Source organism: Amblyomma maculatum, chromosome 10 (assembly GCF_055883805.1).
Source record: "Amblyomma maculatum isolate TAMU_Amacu chromosome 10, ASM5588380v1, whole genome shotgun sequence".
Classification (NCBI taxonomy): Eukaryota; Metazoa; Arthropoda; class Arachnida; order Ixodida; family Ixodidae; genus Amblyomma; species Amblyomma maculatum.
In genome coordinates this window covers 95,902,845-95,929,794 of record NC_139353.1, presented here as the reverse complement: position 1 = coordinate 95,929,794, position 26,950 = coordinate 95,902,845, and the positions used below count along the sequence as shown (strand labels likewise).

Sequence of the window (26,950 nt, the reverse complement as noted above, 5' to 3'; positions counted from 1 at the left end):
CTAGGAGGAAATGAACAGCACAGAGCTTACACCCTGCGCTGCATCCTAAACACGCGGTGCGATACTCTGTGCCGTGCAGAGAAGTGCACTTGCTGTTCCCCATTGTCACTGAGCTGATTTTAAAATTGCACTTATTCCACCTCGTGCAACCATATAATAAGCAGTGTGACTTTAAGTCCTATGGGAGGCAGACCTGTGGCTGGTAAAAACCGCTTTATTACAGGTCCTTAATTTAAGCGATTACATTGTAAGTGGTCTTCATTGTACCATTAAAACAAATCCACACAAATTTTAACATTGTCTGAAAGGAGGATGAAATGATTACTTTGATAGAAATGAAATCTACACACATGAAAAAAAAAAAAAAAAAGGCCGCCCATCGATGCAGTGCTATCTTGCACTTTCTTTCATACTCTGTGTGTGTTTTGATTATAGCCTTTAATGTCCCATTGCGACTCGGGCTATGAGAGATGCTGTAGTGAAGGGCTCCAGAAATTTCGACCACCTGGGGTTCTTTAACGTGCTCTGAAAAGAGGCTAAGATGGCTGGGATTTGATCCCACATCTCCGGGTTCAGCAGTAGATCGCTCTAACCTCTGAGCTACTAGGGCAGGGAATCTTTTATGTGGGTGTGGAAAAGAAACCATAGAATAAAATTTAGTCTGTTGTGAACAAGTGCACGCAGCTTTCCAAGGTTACAGGACGAGAGGCTGAAGAATAGGATTGACACCTACCTGGCGTTTTTGGCACAATGATTCTTGCATGGGACTTCTGGCACACGGTTCCTGGGGTGTTTGCCATATGATGATTATAGCAAAGGGCAAGTGCTGCTGGAACCTTTGTGACGAGTATGTTTTGTACTCTAGGCAGCTGAGTTGCTTTACTCAATGGTGGATTTTATTGCGCTTTATAATTCACTCTTTACTTTACGAATCAACCAGCTAGTTTTGATTGGGGCTTTAACAACGCAGCGGAGCCGGCATTTATATATAGAAAATGTAACAACAGCATTTTATTCACCGAAAAGGGGTATTGTTGTACAAAACTAATTTAAAAGTATCAGTGATAAAGACGTTTTTTTTCGACAAGACGAAATCAGTCAGCCTTAGCCAATCAAGGCCGAGCCGGGAAACCCCATTTTAACCTTCCGTGCTTTCTGATGTCGGGCCTCCATGGCAGTGAACCAAGGCAAACTCGCTAAGCCTAGCAGCTCGGTAAATCCAGAAGAATGTGGTGCATTGTATCGGTAAAATTTGATGGGGCAGGTGTCTTCAGACGTAGCACAAGCTTTGTGTGCCTTTTATTTGCCGCCAACATGTGGCACCATGCAGGGGTAAAAACAAATTGGTATTGAGGCAACATTTATTTACAGGTGCTACTGCTTCCACAAGTCCCCTCCCTGCCTGATGTGCCCCCAACGCCAAAGTCTTCCGGGCCGAAAGATGAGCACCTCTGGAATAGTGTTCGGTGAGCCCAGGATGCTTTTCTTTTTCCTGGCAGGACGCTTTTGCCTGGCGCCTAATGAACCCGGGGCAACCCAGCCTTCCCCTTAAGACCAATTTAGACACTGGACCATTATTGGCCCGCGGACACCTGCAGACTAGCTGTCACATGACTCCCCGTATGGCCACTCTTGGCACTGAATCATTTCCAAACCTGCGGGCTGCCAGCATACCGTGGTGCTTAGAGGCAAAAAAAAGTAGTGCACTCTAGTTGTCAGTAACAATCAGGACTGTGCCTTTAAATAATAGAAGGTTGGTGGTATCTTGGCATGATCAAGATCATTCAAGCTGCAGTGGGACCTTGATGATAGATTCCTCAAGAGTGGGCCGGTTATTCGTATCATGCCGAATTCATATGATCCAGAGTAAGCCAACTTCAGTGTGCTGCAAATGAAAACAAACTTCATTATGCTGCTGAACTACTGCTGGCTGAGAAAAGTCGGTAATTCTTGTCTACACTTTCCTGCCTTTGATGCCTCTAGAAGGCCCATCTGACACTCATAGAAACCTACAGTGGCTTAGTCGCTTGCGCTGCCGGTACTTACGGCGCTGTGCAGGAGATCAAGAACACTGAGGGTTCCAGCCATTGACAGCTGCTGGTCACACTCGTCGGTGTTCACCATCGTTATCTGGCTTCTCAAGTTTATCGTGGTCTGTTTTATTGACTAAGTCTTCCACAGTTTTTAAGGGCCGACACCCCTGTTCTGCTATCGTTTCATTTGTGTGGATGTACAGTAAAACCTAGTTGATAAGTTTTTTTTAAATGCAAGAAAAAAACGTATTATCCGGGAAAACGTATGATCGAAACTCACCTTGATTTCTGAAAATCAAGACTCGAGAACGATATGCAAGGGCATTTATTTCCATTCTGACTGCTTAAAGCAGCCGACCAGCGTTCGCTGATGAAGGGTGCGACCATTAGCAAGGTAGAGCTGCTTTTCTAGCTCACGCATGTTTTTATCTGCAGCGCTGTTCTCTTTGTCGCGGAAAAAGCTCCGCAGCGCATCAAGTCCGGCGGCGGCCTGGGCGACAGTAGTCAGGATGTCCTCGTCGTCGTCTTGGTCGCTATCAGACGCTTCGCCGCCTCGTACCTCGGCCACATTTTCGGCTACGCTTTGCGACTCGCTGGTCGGCACGTTGTCGTCGACAGCAACTAAATATGCAAATAAGCCATCGGCACCGGTTGACCGAAACTCTTGTTCGTCGATCTCTGCACTGTCGTTGCTGGGCTCCTGGGTCTCCTCGGCCCCTGGCACGCGCCGAAAACCGCACTTGTGAAAGCAGTTACGCACAGTTTCGCTTGTTACGCTTTCCCACGAACTGATCAAGTAGTGCATTGCGTCTAGCAACGACAAATTCCCCGGGTCCTGCTGTTGTGAAACACGAACCAGGAATCGTCGCACAATGCACTTTCTATACAAGTGTTTCACGTTTTTTATAATCCCGGCGTCTAAGGGCTGCAGATGACTCGTGTTGCTCGGAAGAAAAATGACGCGGACTTTCGAAGAAAAGAAGTGTCCTTCGGGTGGGCCGCGCAATTGTCTAGAAACAGCAGCCCGTTCCTTCCTCTCGATCCGAGTCGTCCGTCGAGGTACCGAAGGAACACTTCAAAAATGCTGCACGTCATCCACGCCTTTGTGTTATTTTTATAAACACAAGGCAAATGTGCGATATTGCGCAAACAGCGCAGCTTCTTGGCTTTCCCAATTACCCAAGGCTTGAGCATATCGCTCCCATCTTTATTGCAGCATAAAAGGACCATTACACGGTCTTTGCTTACTTTGCCGCCGTGACAATCGTCGCCTTTCAGGCACAGCGTTTTGTTCGGTTGTACCTTGAAGAACAGTCCCAGTTCATCAGCATTGTACACGCCTCGTGGATCGTGTGCATCCAAATTTCAGGCAGTAACGAAATCCAGTCTTCGATGTCAGCTGGATTAACACTTGCCGCTTCGCCGTTCACTTGGCGATACGTGATGGCATGCCGAGCACGAAAGCGGCTAATCCAGCCATTCGAGGCGGCGAAGTCATCAATTTCAAGCACATCTGCAATTTCCAATGCTATGTCGCGAAGAATACTTCCGTCAAAGTTGACACCGGACGCCCTCGCTTGTTTGAACCACTTCACAAGTGCTTCTTCCAGCTCCCCATGCCTGGCTCCACGGACCTGTTTTGTCTCTGCGCCAAACACCAATACGTTGCCTTCGATCTCCTTCCGCTTCGACACGATCGTGTTGACAGTTGATGCTGGCAGTCCGAGGTCATTTGCAATGTCGATTCGCTTCTTTTTCGGATTTGCGTCGACGACTGCCAAGATGTTCAACTTCTCCTTCAAGGACAACGGCTTACGCTTACTAGACGCCATGGCAGCCAGCAAACGACGCAGGAAGGTGGAAATGAGAATCGGTAGCTAATGCTATTCGTCCGATCGCAGGGTGGTGGGAACTGAGGATGATAGTAGCAATAGTAGTGTCTGGGAGCTTTAAAAGTAGGCAATCGTGAAAATAACCCGCGTCGGCCAAAACAAAGCTGCAGTCAAACCTGCGGTAGATTAGGAGATAAAATTTTGACAGGCTTGTGCGTCCCGATTACGCAACCAGAGCTTGTGGTGCTGTTTACCGGCTATAAAAGCAACCAGAGTGGTGCTCGCTTGACTGGCGGAAACCAAGCGATATCGCGAGCGCTTTCTGTTTGCTGCATACAGTGAACATACTAACTCTGCTAGGAATTGGAGGGACTGAAGGAGGTGGGGCACATGGAGGAAGGAAAAGCTAGGAGGAAGCATGACGTCACGCGGCCAGCCTTCGCAAGCCAAGCGTCGATGAAGCCGCTCCCTCCCCCGTTTTTTTGCTCTCCTAGTTAGACCCAATGTTTTGACGTCGGTATGTTTTAGTGCGCGCGGCTGTCTGCTGCACCGTGGTCTGCTGTGTGGGCTGCTGGGTGCTGCGCGCGCGGCGGACCCCGCGCTACCCGCGCAGTGCCTACTCGCATATCACCGCACGCTATCACGTGGTCTAACATGTAGGGGCCGACTCGCTCCCTTTTATTTTTTATGGCTAGGCTTCACGGATATTGCCGCACGCTTCCTCCTCCATGGTGGGGCAGCGCCGTTGACATGCGACCGCGCCGAGCGGAGCACTGCGGAGAAACCGCCACGGCGGCGATTTACGCCTTGCCAAATCGTTTTCTTCTTTTCGTCGCAAAACGTATTGTTTCACTAAAGTCTGAACGTATTTACCGGGAAATCGTGCAATCCGGGAACGTATAAACCGGGAAACAAATACATGTAACTTTATGGGGCATTTTTTCGTGCTCTCGATTTTGATCGTATGAACCGGGAAATCGTACGAACTGGGAACGTATCAACGAGGTTCTACTGTATTTAGATAAGGCTTCAATCGTTTAAAAGTTTTATGCACTGGTTCTATATCTGCATTCCTTTTCCCTGTACCACAAATAACTTTAGAATCAAAGTGTCATGTGTTTTGTTAAGTGGTAGAAAACTTTCTGAATACCGTATATATGCCATTATTAGGCGCACTTTTTTTTTCCGGAAAATCTGGCTCAAAGATTGGGGTGCGCCTATTACTCACGGTAAAATTTCAGGAAATTTTTTACTCTCATTTTCATGCTTTAAATTTAACATATGTTGAGAACATGACGACCCTCACATAATTGCCAATAAATCGACCATAAAACTGAAAGCTACTTACTTACCTTTCATTCAACAGACGAGAGGCGTCGATTGCACACACGCAAAAAAAATTTATTTACAGACATGTCGCTGATGCTTCTCTGCTCGCCCGATTCAGAGTCCGAGATCACACTCATCACTCGCTTTCTTTGAATTCCACAGCATGTTGTCTTGGCTCCCATCCAGTGCGTTGGAGATCCCCGTCTTCTTAAGGCAGGAGGAGGGGATCAGAACTAACTTTTTTGTTTCTCCACAGAATGGACTGAAATTTGGCACACACTGCAGATTCCAATAGAAAGACAGATGTAAAGTTTCATAAAGATATCATCATTAGTTTTTGTTTTATAATAATTTACATGTTTGCTGCTTGTGGAAAGCTTTGCACTGTAACAACAATCTAACGTGCCCTCGATTGTAACGCGGACCTGTTTTACGTGACAAAAAAAAAAAACATTCCGGGCACCTCATGCTTTCATACAGCAATACAACTTCGTCTCTTTTGGCAAAGCAAAGATTTAATCCCGATGCACTAATGTTGTAATATTAAAAAACACGCACGCAAAAGAAAACGGCTTATCTTGCCAAGATTGTTTTCACTATGCCAGAACAAGGTTCACTCGTCGTCGCTCTCAGACGACTCCTTATCGCTGTTGACGGATCAAAGCATTTCATCCTCGGTGTTGTCCATGGCATTCGATATTCCACATTTTTGAAAGGCCTTTGCTGACCGTGGCAGACGGTATCATGCACCACTCATCTTTCGCCCATCCAGTGAAGTCTTGCAGCGAAGCACGCATAATTCTATTGCTGGGAGTGAATTCATGGCAGTCACTCACAAACCATTCAGTGTAGAACGCCCGAATCCTATCTTTAACCCGCTTGTTTAAACAAACATCAAGCGGCTGGAGCTGCGATGTTATGCCACCGGGTATCTCGACAAGGTCGGTGTTGCACGCAGCCAGCTTGTCCTTGATGCGTTTGTCGAGATGGCTCTTGGAACGCGTCCAGGACATGCATCGCACGCAGGCCCAAACTGCGGCTGGGTCTCTTGCTCCAGACGTGATCGATCCAGTCGGCGACCAAGTCTGTAGTCACCCAACCTTCTTCATTTGTGCGCACTATCATGCCGTTCCGAAACACAATTCCTTTCGGGAGCGTCTTGTGTCTGAATATGAAATACGGGTGCAGCTTGTCTCCATCCGCGGTGTAACAAAGCATAACGGCGACGCATGTTTTTTTCGTGGTCGGAAGACAACATGCGCACTTGCTTTGCCCCCTTCTTTTCAACGGTTCTGGTGGTAGACATGTCGAAGTAGAGTGGTGTCTCATCGGCATTTCCAATCTGGCCGAGGTGGTAGCCATTCTTGCGGCACAAACTCAAAACGAACCGCCGAAAACTGTGCAGCTTTTCTTCATATTCTTCAGGCAACTTCTGGCATATCCCTCTCCACCTTCAAAGAGAAAAGCCTTTTCTCTTAATAAATTTTGACAGCCAGCACATTCTCGCTTTGAAGTCGCTCTGCGTTAGCCCTGTTTGTAGGGATAGGTGCATCGCCCGGACCTTAAGCAGATCAGTCGTCACTGGCAGCTGTGCCGCTCGCTGCTCTTTAACATATGCTGCGAGCCAATCTTCTACAGTTGGACCTGGATATAGCGAAGTTGACAAAAGTTTGCAATTTTTCGTTACATGCAGGTTTTGTATGAAGGCTCGCACGAATGATGCAGAAACGAAACCGAAAGGCTTCAGATATCAGTGAAGGTGAACTCGCCCTTTAGGCATTTATTTCACAGGCATACGCTTTGTCCCCTTAAGGCACCTGGGACGGGAACCTTTTCCCACAACTAGCAGGGCTAGCTTATCAGTGCCGTCGAGGTTGGTGCACAGTAGAACTGTTACGCGGAGTTTGCTCTGCTTTCCGCCGTGGCAGTTATCTCCTTTAAGTGCTAGTGTGTGGCCCGGAAGCGTCTGATAAAAGAGAGCCGTCTCGTCGGCATTATAGATTTCAGCCGCTTCGAAGCGACTCAGTATTTCAGGAAGTGTGTCAGCCACCCACGAAGCAGCAGCATCGCTGTCTGCAGAAGCAGATTCGACGCAGATGACTTTCCCGGTGACATTGTGTCGGCTCTTGAAACCTTGTAGCCACCCGTTGCTTGCTTTGAAGTCATCATGGCCCAAGATGCACGCAAAATCAATCCTTCGCCTTCTGTTGTAATATCGCTCGGCTTATGGGCACATTCCTGGCTCGCGTGTCCAAAAACCACGTGAACACTGCCTTGTTCACATCATCTATGTTGACAGTTTCAATTTTTTCTTAGCCTTTGTTCCCAACTCCACAGCACTTCTAATCTTCTCTTCCGCACTCAAAATTGTTGACAGGGTGCTCGCTGGGATGTTGAAATGAGCGGTGACGTCTTTCTTCTTCTCGCCCGCAGAGACCGCATTTAAGGGGGGACGAGGGTCTTAAAACTAACTTTTTAGTTATGGCTAGAATCTCACGAAACTTTGCACACAGATGTGGTTTTCTCTCCTGATTTCAAAAATGTAATTATAATTGAGCTGGTGGTCTTAGATCAAAAGTTATCTAACAAAGTCCAGAGCATAATTAGCAAATTTCTTACGCAGCTTTAATGAACTTTCTCATTGCATTTTGTTGCTTTTAATTACATGGACTGATAGCCAAAGTCTTCCCATACCCGATGACATTCTTCGTTTTCCTCAAAAAGGCACGTTATCCTCACATATTATAGTGAGAGTAAAAGGCTGCATTATTTGAAACGAACTCATTAAGCTAATCTCAAATCGACATTTATCCATTGCCTAATCTAAAAAATTAAAAATGTCATCGGGTACTTCATTTCTCTCTGAAGAAAATGGTACCAAAGTTATTTGTGTGAACTAAAAAGAAGTTATCAAAACCCTGCGTAAGACTGTAGAGATCGACCAAAAATATGAAACTGAGAAAACGGCATTTGAAGTTTGACCACATATTGTAACTTGAACAATCAGTAGCCTCACTGCGATATTTCTCACCAAAAATGTCATGCTCTTTCCATTTCCAAAACTGTCTTTGGATTTTGAATATGTCAACTGAAACTGAATCTATCACCAGTACTCGTGGCCAAGGTAGTGTATGCCATTAGGAAATCAAAATTTTTGACATGCAATACTATTTTAATGGCAATTTGAAAAAATGTCGATAGAGTAATGTAAGTGTTGGATCACCCCCTGATCTTTTCAATATGACTGCAGTGATGCTAAATTTGTCATTTTCACTCGGCGACAGTGTAGAGAAAAAACACAGTAAGGCTGAGTACAGTGTCCAGAAACAGCACTGAGAAAAACTTATTTGCATTTTGAGACCTTTAATTTTGCTACACTGCAGCTATGGTAACATAAATGGAATCGTTGTGAGGCTTTGTTTCTTAAGAGAAAGGCTATATACTAAACATATAATAGTACCCTCCCCAAATACTGGTAAAAGCTTGCCACAAAGTCTAAATATACCGCCACTAGAACCAGCGTGAGAAGCTTAATTAAAGAATAGCTGTCATCCCAGCTATTCTTTGTGCGTGCGTGTGTGTGAAAAATGTGCTCCAGTGCTTTCTATTTACTACTTACTGTAATCCCTTCTGCCGCTTCCCCCTGCTGTGAAATATTTTGCTCCTTGTCTGAAGTAAAAGTGCTTTCTGTACCCAAGTTTCACTGTGAAGTTGTACGCTACCGAGTGTATATAATGAGCCAAGAACCATAAGTCGAGAAGTAGACATGAAAAATAGAGGCCTATATTCCATTCATTTTCTCGCCTCTTAGGAGAGAAGGGAAATATTTAACTGGTGCTACCTTGATGTAACGTCTCTTTAAGCATTGGCGTGACTTTATTTTGTGCAACAGGCAGACAGTGCGCCATGCACGAAGAATCGAAGCTACTTTATGGATACATTTTCCCAGCCTAGCTGAATAGCTTCCAATTTAGGCTGAAATGTCTTAACTGCCTTGAGTGTTCCTATTATGAGAAACAATACTTGTATACATTTGCCTCGTGGATGTTTTGAGAAATATAAATGATTAGGTTTGCTTTACAATTGAACTAATCATTTCAAGTAGTTAGGAGGAAAACTGCTAACTAGCCGAAACTCAGTTTCTATCTTCATTGTACTTACCTTGTGTTCTAGTTAACAGTATCATGTTTAGTGTATAGGGAGACACCTAACAAAACTGACATTTTAGGCAAAATAAGATTCATAACATCCTGCATTGACACAGAGGTTCTCGGATTGCCTTTCTGAACACTGCAGCTGATATACTGTTTCATTTACCACATGAAGGCGATGATTCCAGAAAAATTTATTAAGCATTCTGTTTGGAAGCAAAATATGCTTTCATCATTTCGAGCATATTGTTCTGCATTTTGTTAGTCTTTCTGCAACTCGATAAGCTGTCTTTTCAACTCGTGGCTCTCAGAGGCTGCCTTGGCTGTATGTTCCTCTGCTTGCTGGTGCAGTGTCAGCAGGCTGTTTAGCACTGAGGTAGCAGGTCTCTTCCTGCTTGCTTTTGTGATGCTGCTGTTGCTGCTGCTGCTGCTCATGTATGATGGGCCAGCCACTGCACGTAGCCTGCACGTCAGCATCACTTTGGTAGCAAGATGCCACCTCACTATCTTCAGGTGTTTGGTCAATTATTGCAACCTGTGTGTGGCAAAAAGACAAAGCTTGTAATATCAAAGCAAGCTGTACTTCATGCCACCTGCGACACCAACCTTTGGCAATATATATGTCAAACAAAATACTTGACATCAAAGTACAGCAAAATTCGACACGTGAAAGCTAGCAGGCAAGCAGCATCCCTCATTTTATTTCCTTTATTCATATAGTCAACCCTGAGCATAGGCTGTTTAAATGGCACAACATTCAAACCTGGAACAAAAGGCAACATAAGAAAATAAGCATTGAAAACAACGCTGAAGTCTATTCACTATTTATGCAAAACAAAACTCTGCCATATAAATAAAACAAACTGTGTAGGTTATCTAAACATGTACTAGGTGATTGCGATTTGACGGCGGAGTTTGGTAGCATGTTCCATTCATTATTGGTTTTCAAAAAATGTTTTCAAGAAATCATTCTTGACAGTTGGCATTGGCCTGTACAAGATGTGACTATGGCGTGATAGGTCGCCTATTTTATTTTGAAAGTCACTTGATTGGTTTTCACTTTGCGGGTAAAAATCTAGAAAAACTTTTCCTGTCACATATGCTTCTAAAATTAAGCATTTGCAAATTATGTGTACACAAGGAAAATGGTGGATCAGAATGACAGTACCTATTAAATATAAACTTTGTTGAAAGTCACTAAATTCATTCTAGCATAGAAAAATTGCAGGCAGTGAGCGAGCCCGAGATAACTTTTTCATATTTCTAGACCAGGCTCTTTTCTTCAGGAGTGGCACTGTACATATTGCATCTTTGGCTTCACAGTGCTCAGGAGGTCTTGGTACATACTTTATTTATGTGTGAATTTAGTGTAGCAAGTTGTTGGGCCTTCACTTTTCACATCATCCTTTCATAAACTATGGTTCTTTATTTAAAAGAAATATAGCGACAATATAGCAGTCATGCTTAAGTATGAATTTAACCAGTTTCAGCTTGCCCTGCCACCTTGCAGGTCATCATTGAATACATACAACAAATTCCAAAAGAAAAAACATGTTCACAGGCACAGTATACTGTTTCGATCATTTTCAGCATAGTACTGTGACATCACATGGAAAATGTTTAAAGGAGCTTGCAGTCTACGAGTCCAAGGCAAACGTTGGGGATTTTTTTTTTATGTTTGGTTGTTGGTATTTGACAAGAATTAGTCTTATGGTGATATCGGGACAAAGAATTTTAAATGAAAAGCGGAAGGTTGCTTTTCCTTCCACTTTTTATTTAATATTTGTTGTCCCGATAATCACCATAAGACTCTTGCCAAATGCCAACAACCAAACATAAAAAAAAAAAATCCCCAACGTTTGCCTTGGACTCGTAGACTGTCAGCTCCTTTAAACTCTGTAATAACGAGCCCCTCATTTCCCTTTAAATAATCTGCATAACACATGAAAAATGGTATGGCATGCTGAGAAGAATACGTGCTTATTATGCACGAAAATCTAGTTTACAGCATTAGCTGCACAATGAATAGTACTAGCATTCTAATGAAAACATCCGATTACCTCCAAACTTTCTTCAATGAGGTCCTTGTCATTGATTGGCAGTGAGCCAAGAAATGAATGCAGGGTCCAGTAAAAGGGCCATTCAATGCCCTTGGCACCTGTTGTGGTGCCGCAACATCTCAGCTTTCTGCACAAGAAAAGTTCCTTGAATGAATGAAATTTTGCAGCATGCAATTATGTACATCTGCAGTGTTGATATTTTTATGACAAGCAAAATCGTGAAAACGTAGTGTGGCGATGCAGGAACAATTAGCACATGCAATTTCATTAATACATTAAGCACTCCGAAATAGATCAGGACCTCTATTTCTTTTTTATATGAATTTTCTTACCTGCCAAAGACTACGTAAATATTTACAAGAGGGAAACGGCAGAATCTGTAAAATGATACCTATACTGTACGTGAAATGGACAATTGTTTTATCGTGCACCGATGGGGTAACCTGAAAATGTACCGCCCACGCAGTTTGAAAAACAACTCCATATATACAAAAACTATGGCAACAAGCGCGGCGCCGTGTTCTCGTCGTCTGGATCTGTGGCTAATATCGAGCTAATATCGTACTAATATCGAGCTAACTGAAGTGGCTGCCGATAAAGCAATGAAGTATACACATGCCTATAAATGATCGCGCAGGGATAATGACGCTGTAAATTCATGAAAACCTAGTCTAGAAAAAGCTGCGTGTCTTCCGCTGTTTTCAATGCGTCAGCGCGGTGTAGAGACAGCAGGCAAGGCCTAAATGCACTAGTGACAACAGTGCGACGGCCCTCGCTCGCGCGCCTGTGCCTACACATTACACAAAGTGCGACAGAATTCATTGTTTCTTCACTAGGAAGGGAGCATGGTACTCACCGGATTTTCCAGCTTTTGCCGAACTTGCTTTGGCGTAACGGGCCTTCACCCGCCGGCAAGCCCAAGTTCAGCGCTTCCGCCATAACGCGGTATATGCGTACGTTACGCGTGTTTGAGTGCAGTTTGCTCAAATTGTCCTCTCAAATTCGTATTAACGCCTCTGTGGCAGCCACAGACCAGTTAATACGCTTTTGGGAGGACGTTTCGGAGCTAGCTGAGCTACTTGCTTCAGACATGGGGGCCGCCATTTTGTCAGTTAGTGGTCCTGACTGAGGTGGCCAACCTCAGTTTGCAGTAACCATGGTTAGCAAAATAACTACGGTTAGGTTTATTGTGTGAATATCCGTAACTGCGGTTAGCCTTAACCGCGGTCAAGCTTAACCATGGTTAGACTGCACGTGTGACAAGGTTATAAGACTCTCCTGTGCATTGCCTTTGTGCTTGGCAATTGCATTGTGCAGGGCCATGCCCATTCGCTTCTGCACATGGTTTATGCAGTCTTCTTTTTCAATTTTTACATAGCCATACACATCTGCTTCTTGCAATGCCAGAAATGTGCGGCTATCGCCATCTGAAATAAAGTAGTGTACCTGAGGCCATGTTTTTCCCACGATCTTTCAAACAGAACAAGCCCAGCCTGCACTTCCATTTCAGCGGACTTTTTGTCCGTGTTCTTCTGGCACAAATGGCTCTGTTTCCATACCTCATAGGATGGGTCATCATCTTTAGGCCCACGCTCGCACCCGGCACAGAAGTTGCTGAGCACGCCGTAGTCCAGCACGAGTCCAGTGAAGAGCTCGATTACGGTGCCAACACCGATGTGCGATGAATGACCACGCGTCATCCAAGAACCATCGAATGATACGCAAATGTTCCCGGGGTTGTCCAGGTTCAGCTCGCGGTAGAGCTGCCGAACTGAATTAGTGCTCTCCTTGTAAACTTCCTCGGCTGCGCGCGTCGTTGCCGGCGTCAGCTTGCGTTTCATGTAGCCTTGCCACGTTTTCGTGTGCAGGCCACGGTGCGATATGTTCATCGCTGCAAACACATCATTCAGCGCAGTTTGCCGATTTCCTGTACTTTGCATCGCACGTGCAGCACGAACGTTCACGGCAAACAGGTTTATCTTTTGGTTGCCTTGCATGCGCGGCGAGCTCCACGCCGACGAAATCTCTCCGCAGTTCTCACACACAAAACAGAGTTTTACGGCTAGACCATACTCACGATCTCTTTTTGACATCTGCACGTCCCCACCGCAAACTTTCCACAGCACTGCGGGCATCAGTTCGTTAAAGGTCTTCAAACACACAATATTGAATGTATCTTCTACGCACCTATTGTCTGTACTGTCAAAGGGACGGGCGTCGCAGTTGCTGATGATGTCCGCTTTTTTCTTTGTTGCTGCAGTTGATTCCAAATCCTGTAGCATTCCTTCCACATTTCTTTCATTTTCGACGACGTCCAAAGGCTGCATCGTCGTGTTGTGGCAGATGCGGAACGGCGTCGGAACGGCGGTACCGCCGAATAGAAAATGTGCCGTTTTGTCGTCTGCTCTTGCGCATATTAATCGCGCGCAATGATCAAAAGTCAATATTGTGTCAAAAATACTGATTTTTAGAAGAAGAAAATTTGTGAACTCGGAGAATAATAGCTGCAGAATCCGAAAATGCCCTTTTCAAAAACTCGAATTTTTTGTCATTTTTTGCTCCCAAAGACCCGTGTCACTCTCAGGATTAGATTCGCTTCCTTTAGCTGCTAGCATTCTCCTCGTCTCAACCATAAGCGTCACAAACCAACCACCATTCCAACTTCAACAAACGCAAGAAATCCACTCACCCGGCGCAGATCTTTTGTTGTCTGCCGCCCAGAGCCCGGATGATGCGTCCGCTCCAACGGCGTCGGGGGCAGCAGAGGTAGAATCGTCCCTTGACGGTTCCTCGCTGCTCCGTGTCGAATGGCCTGTGGTTGCCGGTGCGATGCTTGTCCTTGTAGATGAGACATGCCGAACCCTGTCGAGCTGCGCCAGTAGAATTTATGTCGTTCGTTCCTTTTTGGAAGGTTCTTTAAACCCTTCCTGTTATGTAGTTCGGCGTAGAGAAGACCAGGAGGCGTACTTGAAGGTGATGATGGTAGAGCATATATTTACAGCATGACATATATATACAGAGAGCTGGAAGTTGAAATGAATTTACAAAAAAAACAACACTGCGCTACTTTACTCTTCGACCTAACTGGTTAGAGGCTAAGCAGCACAGCCGCGTTACATGCCTACGCATGGAGCCCCAGCTCAGACTGGACTGAACTCTCTTGGATCATGTCTCATTTTACACCTTCACAAAACAAAGAAATAGGGGCGGTCATTTTCAGAGGCCAGCCCCACACATCAACTGTCCAATAAGGAAATATGCTAGATGGGCAAAGCCCCATGGGTTGGCCCCACTAGCAATACAAATTACAACAAACAAAGCACAGCGAAACACTTTCCCCAGTGAGGGTGTCAAACCCTCTCCTCTCGGGAGACTCTTCCCACTTGTCTCCCGCACACCGCCGCCTCATCCACGCTGCCGCTGCTGGCTGAATCCTTTCCACAGTGCACTGCCCCGCGCCACCCGTGTTTACCACTACGAGCAACGACATGGAAAGGGAAAGATCAACCAGCCGCCATTCTGCAGGCCTGGCGCCGGATTAAAGGGGAGCTTCTGGCTTGCCCGCTCTTAGCACAATACCCGGGTCAACTCCTGAATGCTTCTTCGGGCGCTCTTTTGTCGCATCTGCAGACAGGATAAACTTCCTTTCGCACTGCTCAAAGTCGCAGTGTAAAAAAAAAGGCCGAAGGGTCTTTTGGGTGCTTGCTACCGGCCAGTACGAAGGGTGCCATACATGCGAGCACCTGGCAGCACGTTTTGCTACGCATGTTCCCATTAATGACCTTCGGTCTAAAACTGTCCCGCAAATCCGGCGCCGACGGTCCGGTCGGCTCTCCTCACATGCGGCATGCTTGTAGAAGGGGGACCGCTTCTACAATACCAGAAGCAGACAGGCGGGTGGCGACGCCGTGCAGAGACGCGCACCTGCAAGTGATTATCCTCGGGCGCGGCCCTACAGGGCCCTTGGTGTACCGATAAAGTCACCTCAATGCTGGGGACGTCGACGCTTCTTTTGGTCACGCTATGTGCTCCACTAAGGCTTGGCCGAGGTGTCTAGGCAAACAATTCCAAAACACAAGACGCAGCTGCTGGCATTTAGCCTGAGCTGCTTTCTGGCAACAGTGATTTCACAAGATGCATTTCTGTGCTTTTGCATAAATGGATATAGACATGTCAGCATCAGACTCTCCATTTAAGGTGTAACACAGAGTAACGGTCAATGCAACACTTTAATTATGAGTTACACGTCCTGGAACCCGTACCACTTATAGATGAAGGCAGAAATTACATGCACAAGTGCACTGAACTAGCAGTAGTTGTGTGTGCCGTTCTCTGCTGTCTTTGGCTGCAAGCACTACGGATTCCATACTGCAATCTACCCTACAAGTTTCACTTCTGTGCACTTCAGCCTAATGCAGCATTACAAATAAGAATGTTCTGAAAGAAAAAATAGCACCTTTGAGTGCACAGCTTTGTTGCCTGCTCTGCTGTCTATGAGATGCCATCAGCTGACAAAAAATTAGTTCTTCGTACAAAATGCTTTCAACAGCAGACTCATGTCAGGGTATTTCCGACCATACCACAGAGCATATAAAAGCGCATATTCCTACCAAATGTTTGCTTGTAGTTCGTTTGCTGTCATCTGAATCGGCCACACAGATAATTTTGATGTCTTGAAGGACCAGGCTTGCATTGGCTTTAATAGTGAGGGTGAAGTCATTTTTGAACGCCTATTTGCGCCCAAGACCTCTGTAACTGGAGATGGCTCCCTTTACTTAGGCTATTTATCGAAAAACAAACTCTGATGTATGGAATCAAGTCTCCTACAGAGTGAAGTGGCAGTATCATTTTCGCGCTGCAAAGAAAGTAACTTTGCAGTGGGCACTGTTAGAAAAAGTGTCCATCTTGAAGCATCTGCTGGCCAGTGTTCGAGCAGTGTACTGAAGTACCACACTTTATGCATGCTGGCTTAGTTCGCATATATTCTCATGTGGGGGTGAGTTCCCCATTGTAGTAGATGTATTACGGGACAACCCTTCTCACAAAGATGGTGACCGCGACAGATGATTTAATAAGCTAGTGTATGCTGGCGATCTGGCCGCCTCGCCAGACAATTTGGGCAGTGAGTGTAACATTGATTTCCTCGTAGGCGACGCCTCCGACGATGCCGTGGCACACATCTTCGGTCATTCGAAGCTCTCCTGTACGGGCAGGGCACCTTTGCTGCTTGGCAAGTTAAATTTGCCAATCAGGCGATCGGCGAGGTCTGGATTTCACGGCCCTTCACAGAGCAGATTCTGCTCCCAGCCGGGGACAATGTTGAGAATGTTGTTGGCAGCAGAAATGCTGAGGAGCGAGTTCAGGGCTTTGTTCAGCTTGTCTCTTAGGAAGGTGTTCCTCAGGTCAGCGGTGGCCCTGTACTTGATGATGACCACACAGTCTTGAGGATGCATCTACAGCATGGGATGGGGCTTCCACTGACGCGGCTGAGCTTGGTTTTGGAGCGATGAGGCAGACCCACGTGCTAGATCTTGCTGCTTGCCTTAGGAAGACAACCGACGTGGCAACCGCCATGAGTCGGCTCTGGCACGCGGACTGACAAGAGCTCCTCGTGCTTGAAACGTGCAGGTTCTGCCGGCGCTTCAATTTACGGGATGTATTTTTTTTCCTGGCACACTCAGGTATTGATATAAACCACCGGGAATGGGAGAGGGGACATAAATAGATATCTGTCCGCTAGTAACAATTCCACTCAGCTCATGATCAATACATGTTCATCCCGATAGCACTTGTCAGAAGACTGTTTTGTTTTGCATTACAATTTTAGAGTGGTGACTATGACAGATCTCGCTCGCTTCAACGGCGGGACATTGCGATTGCAATTTTCTAAGAATGCCAGCAGAGCTATACGTTAGCCACATTACTCACCAGTTAAAGGGACACTAAAGAGAGAAAGGAAGTGGGTTTGCATCGATAGAATGCCAGTTCCTGATTACAAAAAGACCACTCTTACTGAAAACAGAGCTGTTATAAGGTAGTAAAGAAGAATAACAGAAATACAGGTATCGCCACCACAGCCAAACGGCCGAGGCTCGCAACTACAAATCACGTGACGCGCTAGTGATCCCGAAGGCTGACAAATGCGAATTACGTTGCATGTTTGAATGCGGTGGTACGTTTTTTCTCAAACATGATAACACGCTTTTATCAGACGTAAACGACGGCGAGAAAACAACGTAAACGTTGCAATGCAAATACAGAAATATACTTGGAGGCGCCACAGGCGCCCACTTCAGTTTTGGTTATGTTTCGGCTCAGGCATTTCGTGCGCACTCGGATAGTTTGTTTGAACCTGCAGCGCCTGAATTACGAGCTTGGAGCAGCAGATGCGCCTTGATGGTTCCCATTTGAGCATTCGGAGGCACGAGCGAGCGAAATCCGCTACCGCCAACACACTCCTTCGTTCACACTTCTGCGCCAACATATCGCCGCCGTTGCCGCTTCGACTGCGACCTGACCGCTTGACTGCAGCTACGTACGCCACGAAAAGCATACATATGCTAAGTACCGAAGGAAAAACGCATTATCATTCAATTGTTCACTAAATCATGGCACATCTGACCAACATATACTGCGTCAACAAGACCTTCAACGTGCTATTTGCAGGCGTCGTAAACAAAAGGGGCATACTTGCCGCTCATACCAAGGAGAGCGTCGATATATTGCGCTCGTCGCCCGGCGAAAAAAAAGGCCTCGGGTAAAAAGTAAAAACTAAAAATAACGAAGCACCAGAAATACATTACAAAAGGTTAAAAAAAAATCGATTTGTAAAAAAAAAAAAACAACGCCATAAGCAGCAAGACTCGAACTCGCTACTGCTTGCTCCGTAACGTTCGGCGCTAACCGCTCGGCTACGCCGCGCCACATGAACCTTGGAAATATTTCTAGTTTTTATGTCAGGGCCAAATTTACAATAAAGGGTTTCTGCTGCCGGTCTAAAAATTACAACAACTTCTTGATCATCGGCGCATGCTGCCTGCTCTCACGTCTTGCAACTAATGTTCTGGATGCCTATGCGCACTGTACTGTGCACTGGATCCATTTTAACATGTGGAATTTCACAGCGCTGGCAAATGTAGTGGCGCCGGCACTTCGGTCATGTTCTGCTACCGTGGACGTAATTTTCGCTGAACACGGAGCTGTAGCACGAACCTTGAAGGAAAAGAGTGCGACGAAGCTTCGAAACTGACAAGTGCAGCAGCGAGGACACTATTTTGCTGGTAACTAAATCTTATTTGTATGTAAACATGTCAGGAAGCATTGCGATTACCGAGGGCTCAGTTTGTTTATACACAGTGCAAGAAGGAGCGCAAAAGCTAGAGAAACATGTAAAGTATTGTGCATTACAAGTGCTCTATGTTTTTCTTTTCTTCCTTTATGGGCCCATCGCTCGGTAAATTACTCTCTTCATCGTTTTATTTATTTCGGCTGAGGCCGTCATTGCGAGTACGCTGTTGCCAAGTTGGCCCTTAAGGGATGCGACGCCGCGGGCCGCGCCGGCTCGCTAGCTATCACGGAGTCTCCGCTTACGTCATAGTGTGCGTCACTTAACTCCAACTACGTAGTTGGAGGCCACAGTTCGAATTCGACCGGCGGGAACAAGAAAAAACCTCAACTTCTTATCGCAATATCTCGGCAATTATTCGATTTTTTGCTGCCGGATATGTGGCGACAGTGTCACCAAATGTAGTTTATTAGATTTTCATACCATCTTTGGCTGTCTTTAGTGTCCCTTTAACGTTGCCTCTGCACCCACTGCTGAGTCTTTCGCTGCCCTAGGCCGGGTTAGCAACGGCTGCATCTTCTTGGTTGTTCTCATCATCGTCATCCTCGCTATGTGGCCAATCGGAGGCACCCCACGATATTATGTGCGGCTTGCACGAGGTCTGTTGTGCATGTTCAGGTGTATACAGATACTTTTCAAGCAAACATGTCTGCTGGCAAACGTCAGTTTTTTGTTACCACGTGACAAAGCCATGGTATGTGCCAGCATAACACATCACACGAAACCCACCTTGTAAAACCTGGCAACTACGAACTGAAACTGCTCTGTACGAATAATTGGATAATAGATTATCAATGCGTTTACGTACTATAACATAAAATTTTGGTGGTGTCCCGGTCCGTTTAGGAATGGGCCAGGTCATGTTAAAATTGCAATGGCGGGCATAAAATTTAGTCTTGCTTTTGATGGACTGGCATTGGGATTACTTCTTATGGAGCGAGCAAGCAAGAAGAGGGGAAAAACAGACCAAGGTACAAGTGATGGCCAGACTGGCCCTCAAAATAAGCCATTTGCACAGTAAATGCCAGTGGCTGCAGCATAACTAATCAGAGAGACCCTTAGCAGACATCCCCCTTGGTCAGTTGTCGCTGCTGCAAGCGATAAACTGAATATGTGGTGAACGCTTTCTGTCATGTGTCTCAACATGGTCGATTGAAGACTGCTTTCACAGCATAGACACCATGTCAGAAGCTTCGTGCCTTGGGGCTTGCTGCCCCATATGTACAAGCTTTTCACTTAGTAACCCTTGCATACTGCCCTAGTCCATGAAATGACTAAGCCTCAGACGTGCCCTGTGCACTGCTAGCCGGGGGCTGCTGAAATTCCCCTAGCGGTCTCTTTTGAGAGTACGTGGCGAACCAGTTCGCATTGCTCATCTGTTGCCACAAGGATAGCTGACATTTGCAGATGGCAAACTTTTTTTTTTTTTTTTGCTCCCTACTGACTTCTTGTATTCGTGGCCTGCAGTGTAAAAACTACTTATTTGTGTAGGAGTGAAAAAGTGTGGATTGGATTTGACTATGAGTTGAAAAATTTAAAGTCTTTGTTGTGTATGACGATGTCAATTTTGGTGACTAATCTGATGCAAGTACCCTGTCTTTGAGTAGAAGGGATGCAATTTTGTTCTGCTGGTAGTGTGGTTCTTGTATGAGTGAGACGGTGCAGTTGTTTTTGACATGCATTGAAAAGTTTGTTGGCCTTGGCTGTTTTTAGTAATGCTGGTTGTATTTGGTGTTTGTAGTTTATTACTGTATCAGTTGCAGTTGCATGGTATTGTATCGTTGAGAGGATTCATTTCTGTGAGATGTGGCTAAAGCCAGCATTTATTTGTTTGTTGTTCCTGCTTGATTAGTGCAAAGTTCCAATGGGCGTCCTCCCTAGCATGACATTTTTGTAACCTTGTGCAGGGCCAACTGCCAGACTTGGTATTCCATGTCATGTTGTTGTGCCTGCTTGCACACATTGTTTGCAGAGTGAGCTCGAGGCTCTTCTTGCTTCAGGACGTGCTGCAGGACGTAGCCACATGTGTGCGACTCAGTGCTTACATAAGGTGCATTCAATTTGCCGTGCACGATGTGAACTAGTTTGTGGAGTGTGCAGCAAGTGCCGTGCAAGTTCCACGCTCATGCAGCGCCAGTTCAGAGGTGCAGGCGTAGCGCGACACTCGCGCCAAATACAAACGAATTCTAGATTGCAGAAGCCGTACATGCCTTTTTCTTATGCGCAGAACATGTGTATTGCTTCCTGTGTCTTCATCATTTATGTAGCACTGAATAAATTGTTAAAAAACTATGCTTCACAAACTTAGCAACATGTTTTGTTAAGTGAACAAGCTATTTCATTGTTTCTTACCTCCGTCACTCTAACAGGGCCAAGTAGAATGGTGGGTGTGACGTGGCATCTTCTATCAAGAACAGCAACGAGTTCTCTGCAATGGGCAAAATAATATATTTTAAAATGATCACTAAAACAATACACGCATTGCTATGCGCTCACTCTTCCAACTCGCGCACCATGTGCAAATGGCCGGACTGGGAGTTATTCCCTTTGGCCACTGACGAACTCCTTAATGGCATCCGCCAGGGCCTGCCACAGCATTTTTTTCGTGCTGCACGAAACGAGACATTATAAAAAAAATGCAATGCATCAGCCTATATTTGCAGCGCTTCTCAAATTAATAAACCTTGGATGCAAAATATACAGCAGTTTCCATGACGCACACCTTACTATGGCGATGTCACTGCAATAAAAAAAAGAACATTTTCAGACTTGCCTTTGGCTTTGTAGCATGCAAGCCTTTTAGGCTCTCAGCATTCATAATAAGGACAAGTAGTCTACAAAATAATGAAAAAAGTCTTGCTAGAAGCCATCCTTTTTACGGCAGAGTAGTGCATGTGGAGCAAAGAAGGCGGATGGGGGGGGGGTCGATCTATAATCTTTGGTATATACTTGTCAACACAACGTGCGGTGAAAATATGAACTTGTAGGAAGATTTGACAGATGGCGCAGCTTGTCCAAGCACGCCAGCTTCGCGCTCAGGCGCGAAGTTTTGAATGCACGACAGAGAATGTGCCAGTATGTCAGTGACACTGTGGGGGGGAAGCGCAAAAATACACCGGTACGTTAGTGATAGCGAAAGGGTTAACAACACAACTGTGGCTGGAAACTGGACTTCACCTTTTCTTAACTTATGCCATATGGCAAACTTCTCGAATAAAAAAAAATGTGGCCCAGCCGCTTATTCTTAAATGGTTCATAATAGAGAGGCCAGAAATCCTTTGGGCAATGGCACGTGCACTCAGCAGTGATCGAGCAATTACTGCACTGCAAGCAGTAATACGCAACAGTGACTGTAGAACTGGAAAAACGGTGGTGGTGGAAGTAGAAATCATGTTCCGCTTACCATTGTCACTGCCGTCGGGCTGTTGGTTCCCCGTTACTATGCTGCCAATAATGTCCGCAACGGTCTAACTGGCTGGCTGGCAACTGCCTATCGCTATCAGATGGATTGAGCACGCGCAGCGTCACGAGCGCCTCTATTCGGGCGAGTCTGTCGTCGATTTATTCAGGAGGTGGTCTGCCGCCTGCAATATATATTTGAAACTCTTTTGGAGAAAAAACAAACAAATTTGTGGGGTAAAAGTAAGACGAGAACGTACCTGTAGCCATCACGTCTCAGATTTGTTTTGTTTTTTCCTTCTTTAGTTTTGGCTTCAGATTATCCCATGATTTTTTCAGCTGTTTGACTTCCCTTGGTCGCATGTGCGGCATGCTGTTATATTCCGCACAGGGGCGTTCCCATGCCTTCGCGTTCAACGAAACAGCGTCACTTTTTTTGATTTCGATTACAGTCGTGTACTTCCTTCCTTTATAACCCTCACGCGGGACCGGTTATCTCAGAACGAGCGGGGAGAAGGAAAAGGGCAGCGCACAGGGAGTGCTGGGATGTGGCGCGGCCCTTGAATGTGCGGCACGCCACGGGCTCTAAAGATATGTCGAGCAGGGCCCCACATCCCCCCCCCCCCCCCCCCCCCCCCCACAGCGTCCGACCCGGCGTCCGCCAGAAGGCGATCCAACTCATCCGGTTCCGGGCTGGCGTCCATGGCGACCAAAGAGGAGGCAGATCCCGTAGGGGGTGCTGGGGCCCTGCCCGCGCCTGAGCTATCACAGCCTCCGCCGCCAGAGACAGCAGCTCGGGCCGGCTCGTTCGAAGGAGGCGTAGAGCTGCCCCTCTGGACTGGCCGTCCGGCTACCAAAGCGGTCGCCGCGACCACTGCCCAGTGCCGCCTCTGCATGGCTTCTGTGCAGTGCCTGCCTCGTAGACGGCGCGGAACACCAGCAGGGTGCCGCAGAGGCCTGCGCGCTCCTCCTCTGGGTGCTGTGTGCGCAACACGTGCTCCTCAAGCATCCGGCGCTCGTAATCGGGCAGCAAAACTCGATGCGGAAGCGATCTGTGAATTCTGCCATCGACTGGAAGGCGGGCTGGCAGCGTCTCCATTGCGCCGCGCTCTCAACAATTGCTACGGAAATTACCTCCGCTAGCACCAGGTCGTCTGGGGAACCCAGTGCCGTCTGATAATCCTCAAATTCTTGTAAGAACTCCTGGACTGACTTAATGTCCGTGTAGCCAGAAAAAGAGGTAACCTCTAGATTTATACATGGACGCGAGACTGTCGCCGCAGCTGCGGCTTGGTTGGCACTAGCCACCGAGCCGAGCTGACGGGCTAATACAGATAACATCGCGGTCTTGTGCTGCATAAGAGCGGCTGCGTCAGGAACTTGCGCGGGCTCTGCCGCATCCCTTGCCTCACTCCCAGACGCACCGGTCCTATCTGCCACGTCCTTCCTCGGCGGCATGCCTCACTCAAACTGTAGCTAGCCCAAAAAACAATCGCTTGCGCACAAACACTACTCTGCATCAGCAGGCCGGTCACATATACTAATCGCGGTGACAACCCTCACCTCTGTGTACAACATATGAAAAAAAGCACAAACCGCCCGACACTAAAAAACGCATAACCTAAAACAAAATTAAAACACTGCACAAACGCCACTATAATACATTCCGCCTCATCTACACACACGCTAACCCTAAATTCAAAATGTATCGTGCCTATCGCAGAGAACCAGCTCGTCGTGAGTCCGCGTCGGAAGAGAAATTGTCCACATGGGGGCTGCTAATTTAGCCCCAGTTGGGTGCCAGTTTGTGGGTAATTTCTTTGCCCAAGGGATACGCAAGGCACACATAGCGGGCCATGGAAGAAGCATCTTTATTTCACTCACAGGGGTGCAACAGCTGAAATAGGATTTGTAGCAATTTTTGGAGCAGATTAATCTTAGTTTTGGAGCAGTAAAACCCATATTTAGAGCAGCTTACGGAAAAAAAATTCGGCATTTTGGAGCTAATATTCATAACTTCGAGCAATTTTACGGGAAAGAAGCCTTACTTCCTGTACAAAAATAAGGTCTGAACATCGGACTATATATATACATGTGAGCCATAAGATTTAGTTGGTTTATTTTTTTAGGCTGTCTCACTTCAATTATGTTTTACGTTTATTGGGCAAGTACCTGCAAACCATTTACAAATTAACACTTGAGAAACCCATAAGGTAGGGATCTATGCACAAACCTGTAAAAAAGGTTAATCCATAGGTACACTATACAAGGCCAAGCAAAGCAGCATACAAGAAAAAGTTTGTATCAACACTACAAACAAATTTATTGCACTCCTAACCACGTGTAGACAGGAATATCAACTAGAATACATCACGAATAGCACCAACACCAAACAGACAATGTCCACATCATGACTAGGTGCAAGGCGAGCTAAGTCTCACCTGCACTATTACAATATAAATGTCTTGCATGTCTAGTGCAGATGTTGTTTGCATTTCAATGCCTCGCATTTTTCAACATTTGCTTTTTCCAGTTCCTTGAGTTCTTTAAAGGCTTGCTCAAGGTTTCCATTCCCTGTAGTCAAAAGCAAGCGACCACTTTCAACCTTGTCCATGTCTTTCTCTTTAATGCCAAAGTTTATCATCTCTTCAGCCCTAGTGAGCAACACCTTGCTGGCTTGCACCTGGCCTTCCAATACTTTCTTCTTTACTTGAAGAGTACATTGGTTTGAAACAACCTCCTTGCCCGCTTGCTTGTGCTTTCTTCAGCGCTCATCCTCAGAGCATACTTCGCTCGAGACTACCTCACACATCTCAAAAGGTCAGAGCTGAGAAGCACCTTACTTGCATCACCATCATAGCGCTGAAGGTAACTTTTAATTTGGCACATTCCGTTAACACTAGCGATATTCAGAGCGCTCCATCCATCTAAATGGTACTTATTTTCATTGAAGCCTCGTTCTAGGTCAGCATTTCCGCACGGCAGAGAAAGCAGTGCTTTTATAAGTTTCGAAAGCATGGGATACTTTGTTTCACCTGTTATTGTCTTCATGCAAAATATCTTTGCCCAGTAGCCATTCATCAACGAGAGATGACACCTGACCATCACCCAAAACCTCAGGAAGTTGCCCCACAATGTAGCGTTAAGGACCGCACTTCCTGCTCAGCATTCTCATACTGTAAACCCAGAAACCTTGCATGCATGACCACCTTATTTGTGAGGGGGACCTTCTGAAGCAATGCTTTCGAGCAAGCAAGGTAAAATGCCCGAGCTCCGAGGCGGAACATTTTTTTCTCCGAAGGGTCCCAGTCTTCCATAGCTTTTTCTGTGTCCAGGCCAACTTCCGGTCGTGAGTGAACAGTGTAGTTAACTGTCCAAGATATTGTAGGTTTCTGCAAGAATTTGAAGCACAAAATGATTTTTTTCGAGATGTATAAAGCCAGCAGCTTTAACTGCATGCATTAAGTTGGCTACAAAATGAGCAGAGATTCTTATAATATAGATAAATTTTGGCTAGAGTTTATACTCCCACACTTCTATCAGGCAGGTCTCCTATCACCTTCTGCCTCTTTGGCTGCTGCGGAGACCTTGCTGCCCAATCTTGTGGTGCTTTAAGATTGCTTCGTGTATCTTGTCCAATCATCCTCTTTTGGCATATTCTTAATCTCACTACCTCCTGTGAACTTACTAGCAGTTCTATGCATTCAGCAAATCAAGAGGCTGCACGCATGTTATCAATTTTTCATCCTCTTTTAAAAATCATTCAATTAGATGTTCTATATCGGTATACAGCAACAAAGTGCCAATTTGCCCTATATACCCAAACATTTTTAATTTTTTCTGATGTATTTGCGCTGTGCGTGACACATCCAGCATACTTAGAGCTTGCCATCCAGCATTAGAACCTATGAAACAACCGCGCATAATTGGGCGTGAAAAAGTAGCATTACTGCTCATTTTTGTCCTATTGAAACCTTCCCCCAATCACACAGCAATTCACGTCCTGGGCTTAAATTGAAAACATACGGCATTATTTGATTATGCTGGACAACATGACCTGTAACAATATTTAACGGACAAGTGAAATTATAAAAGTGCCACCATGAAGCAACTGCCAATTAAACAATACTATATATTAGAGCACTTTTGTTGTCAAAGTAATTTTTACAACAGTGTAGCAAGCTTACTCGGCATAGGTACGTGATGTAAGAAATTTTTTCTTGATTTCCGATACGCTGCTTTTTCACAGTGCAGCCAACCTTATTTGCGCTGTTATAGTCATCCTCGCATCTATCTCTTCCTCATAATAAGGCAATGTCATCAGCACAGAGAGCTATGTAACGAAGAGTGGGCGAGAGAAATAACGAGTTTGTGACATTCTAGTGGCAACCGAGAATAAATGGGCATGGGCAGGGCATGTAGTGCAAAGAGAGGATGAGAGTAACCAAATGGAGTTTCTTCAGACCTTCAACATTCTGTCCCATCACTGCCTCCATTACTACATATTTTGTTACTTTACATCCACGTGTAATAAGGGAAAGCTCAAGATGAGAGGTTCAAGAGTTATGCACTATACATCAACATGGTTTAGTCTGACTGAAACTTGCACTACCTTCATATATAAGGCGTGTTCAAGGAGCGGGCTTGCACCATCGCGCCGCCGCACACACTTCCTTTCTCAGCAATGGGTTTTGCATTCCCCAGTTTGGTTCAAGGACCTTCTTACCCAGCCTGGCCTCAACCAGCTGCACTTCCTAGCGATAGAGCGAAAGCTCTGAGTGTTGGAGCGGTATCCGCTTTA

The 26,950-nt window shown here is 45.8% G+C and overlaps 1 protein-coding gene across 5 annotated transcripts in view; it reads left to right on the top strand.

Annotated features, from left to right (window-relative positions):
- Positions 1–26,950, top strand: part of LOC146177052 (THAP domain-containing protein 11-like) — a 59,869-nt gene that overhangs the window by 7,796 nt on the left and 25,123 nt on the right. For 4 of the 5 annotated variants that reach the window (XM_084583076.1, XM_084583074.1, XM_084583077.1 and 1 more), the window contains one exon: positions 1,372–1,466. In XM_084583076.1, coding sequence (XP_084439202.1) covers positions 1,372–1,466 — 95 coding nt within the window. Of the gene's footprint in view, positions 1–1,371; positions 1,467–21,119; positions 21,658–26,950 lie in introns of those variants that run through there. The other variant, XR_014701602.1, reaches the window with a different exon arrangement.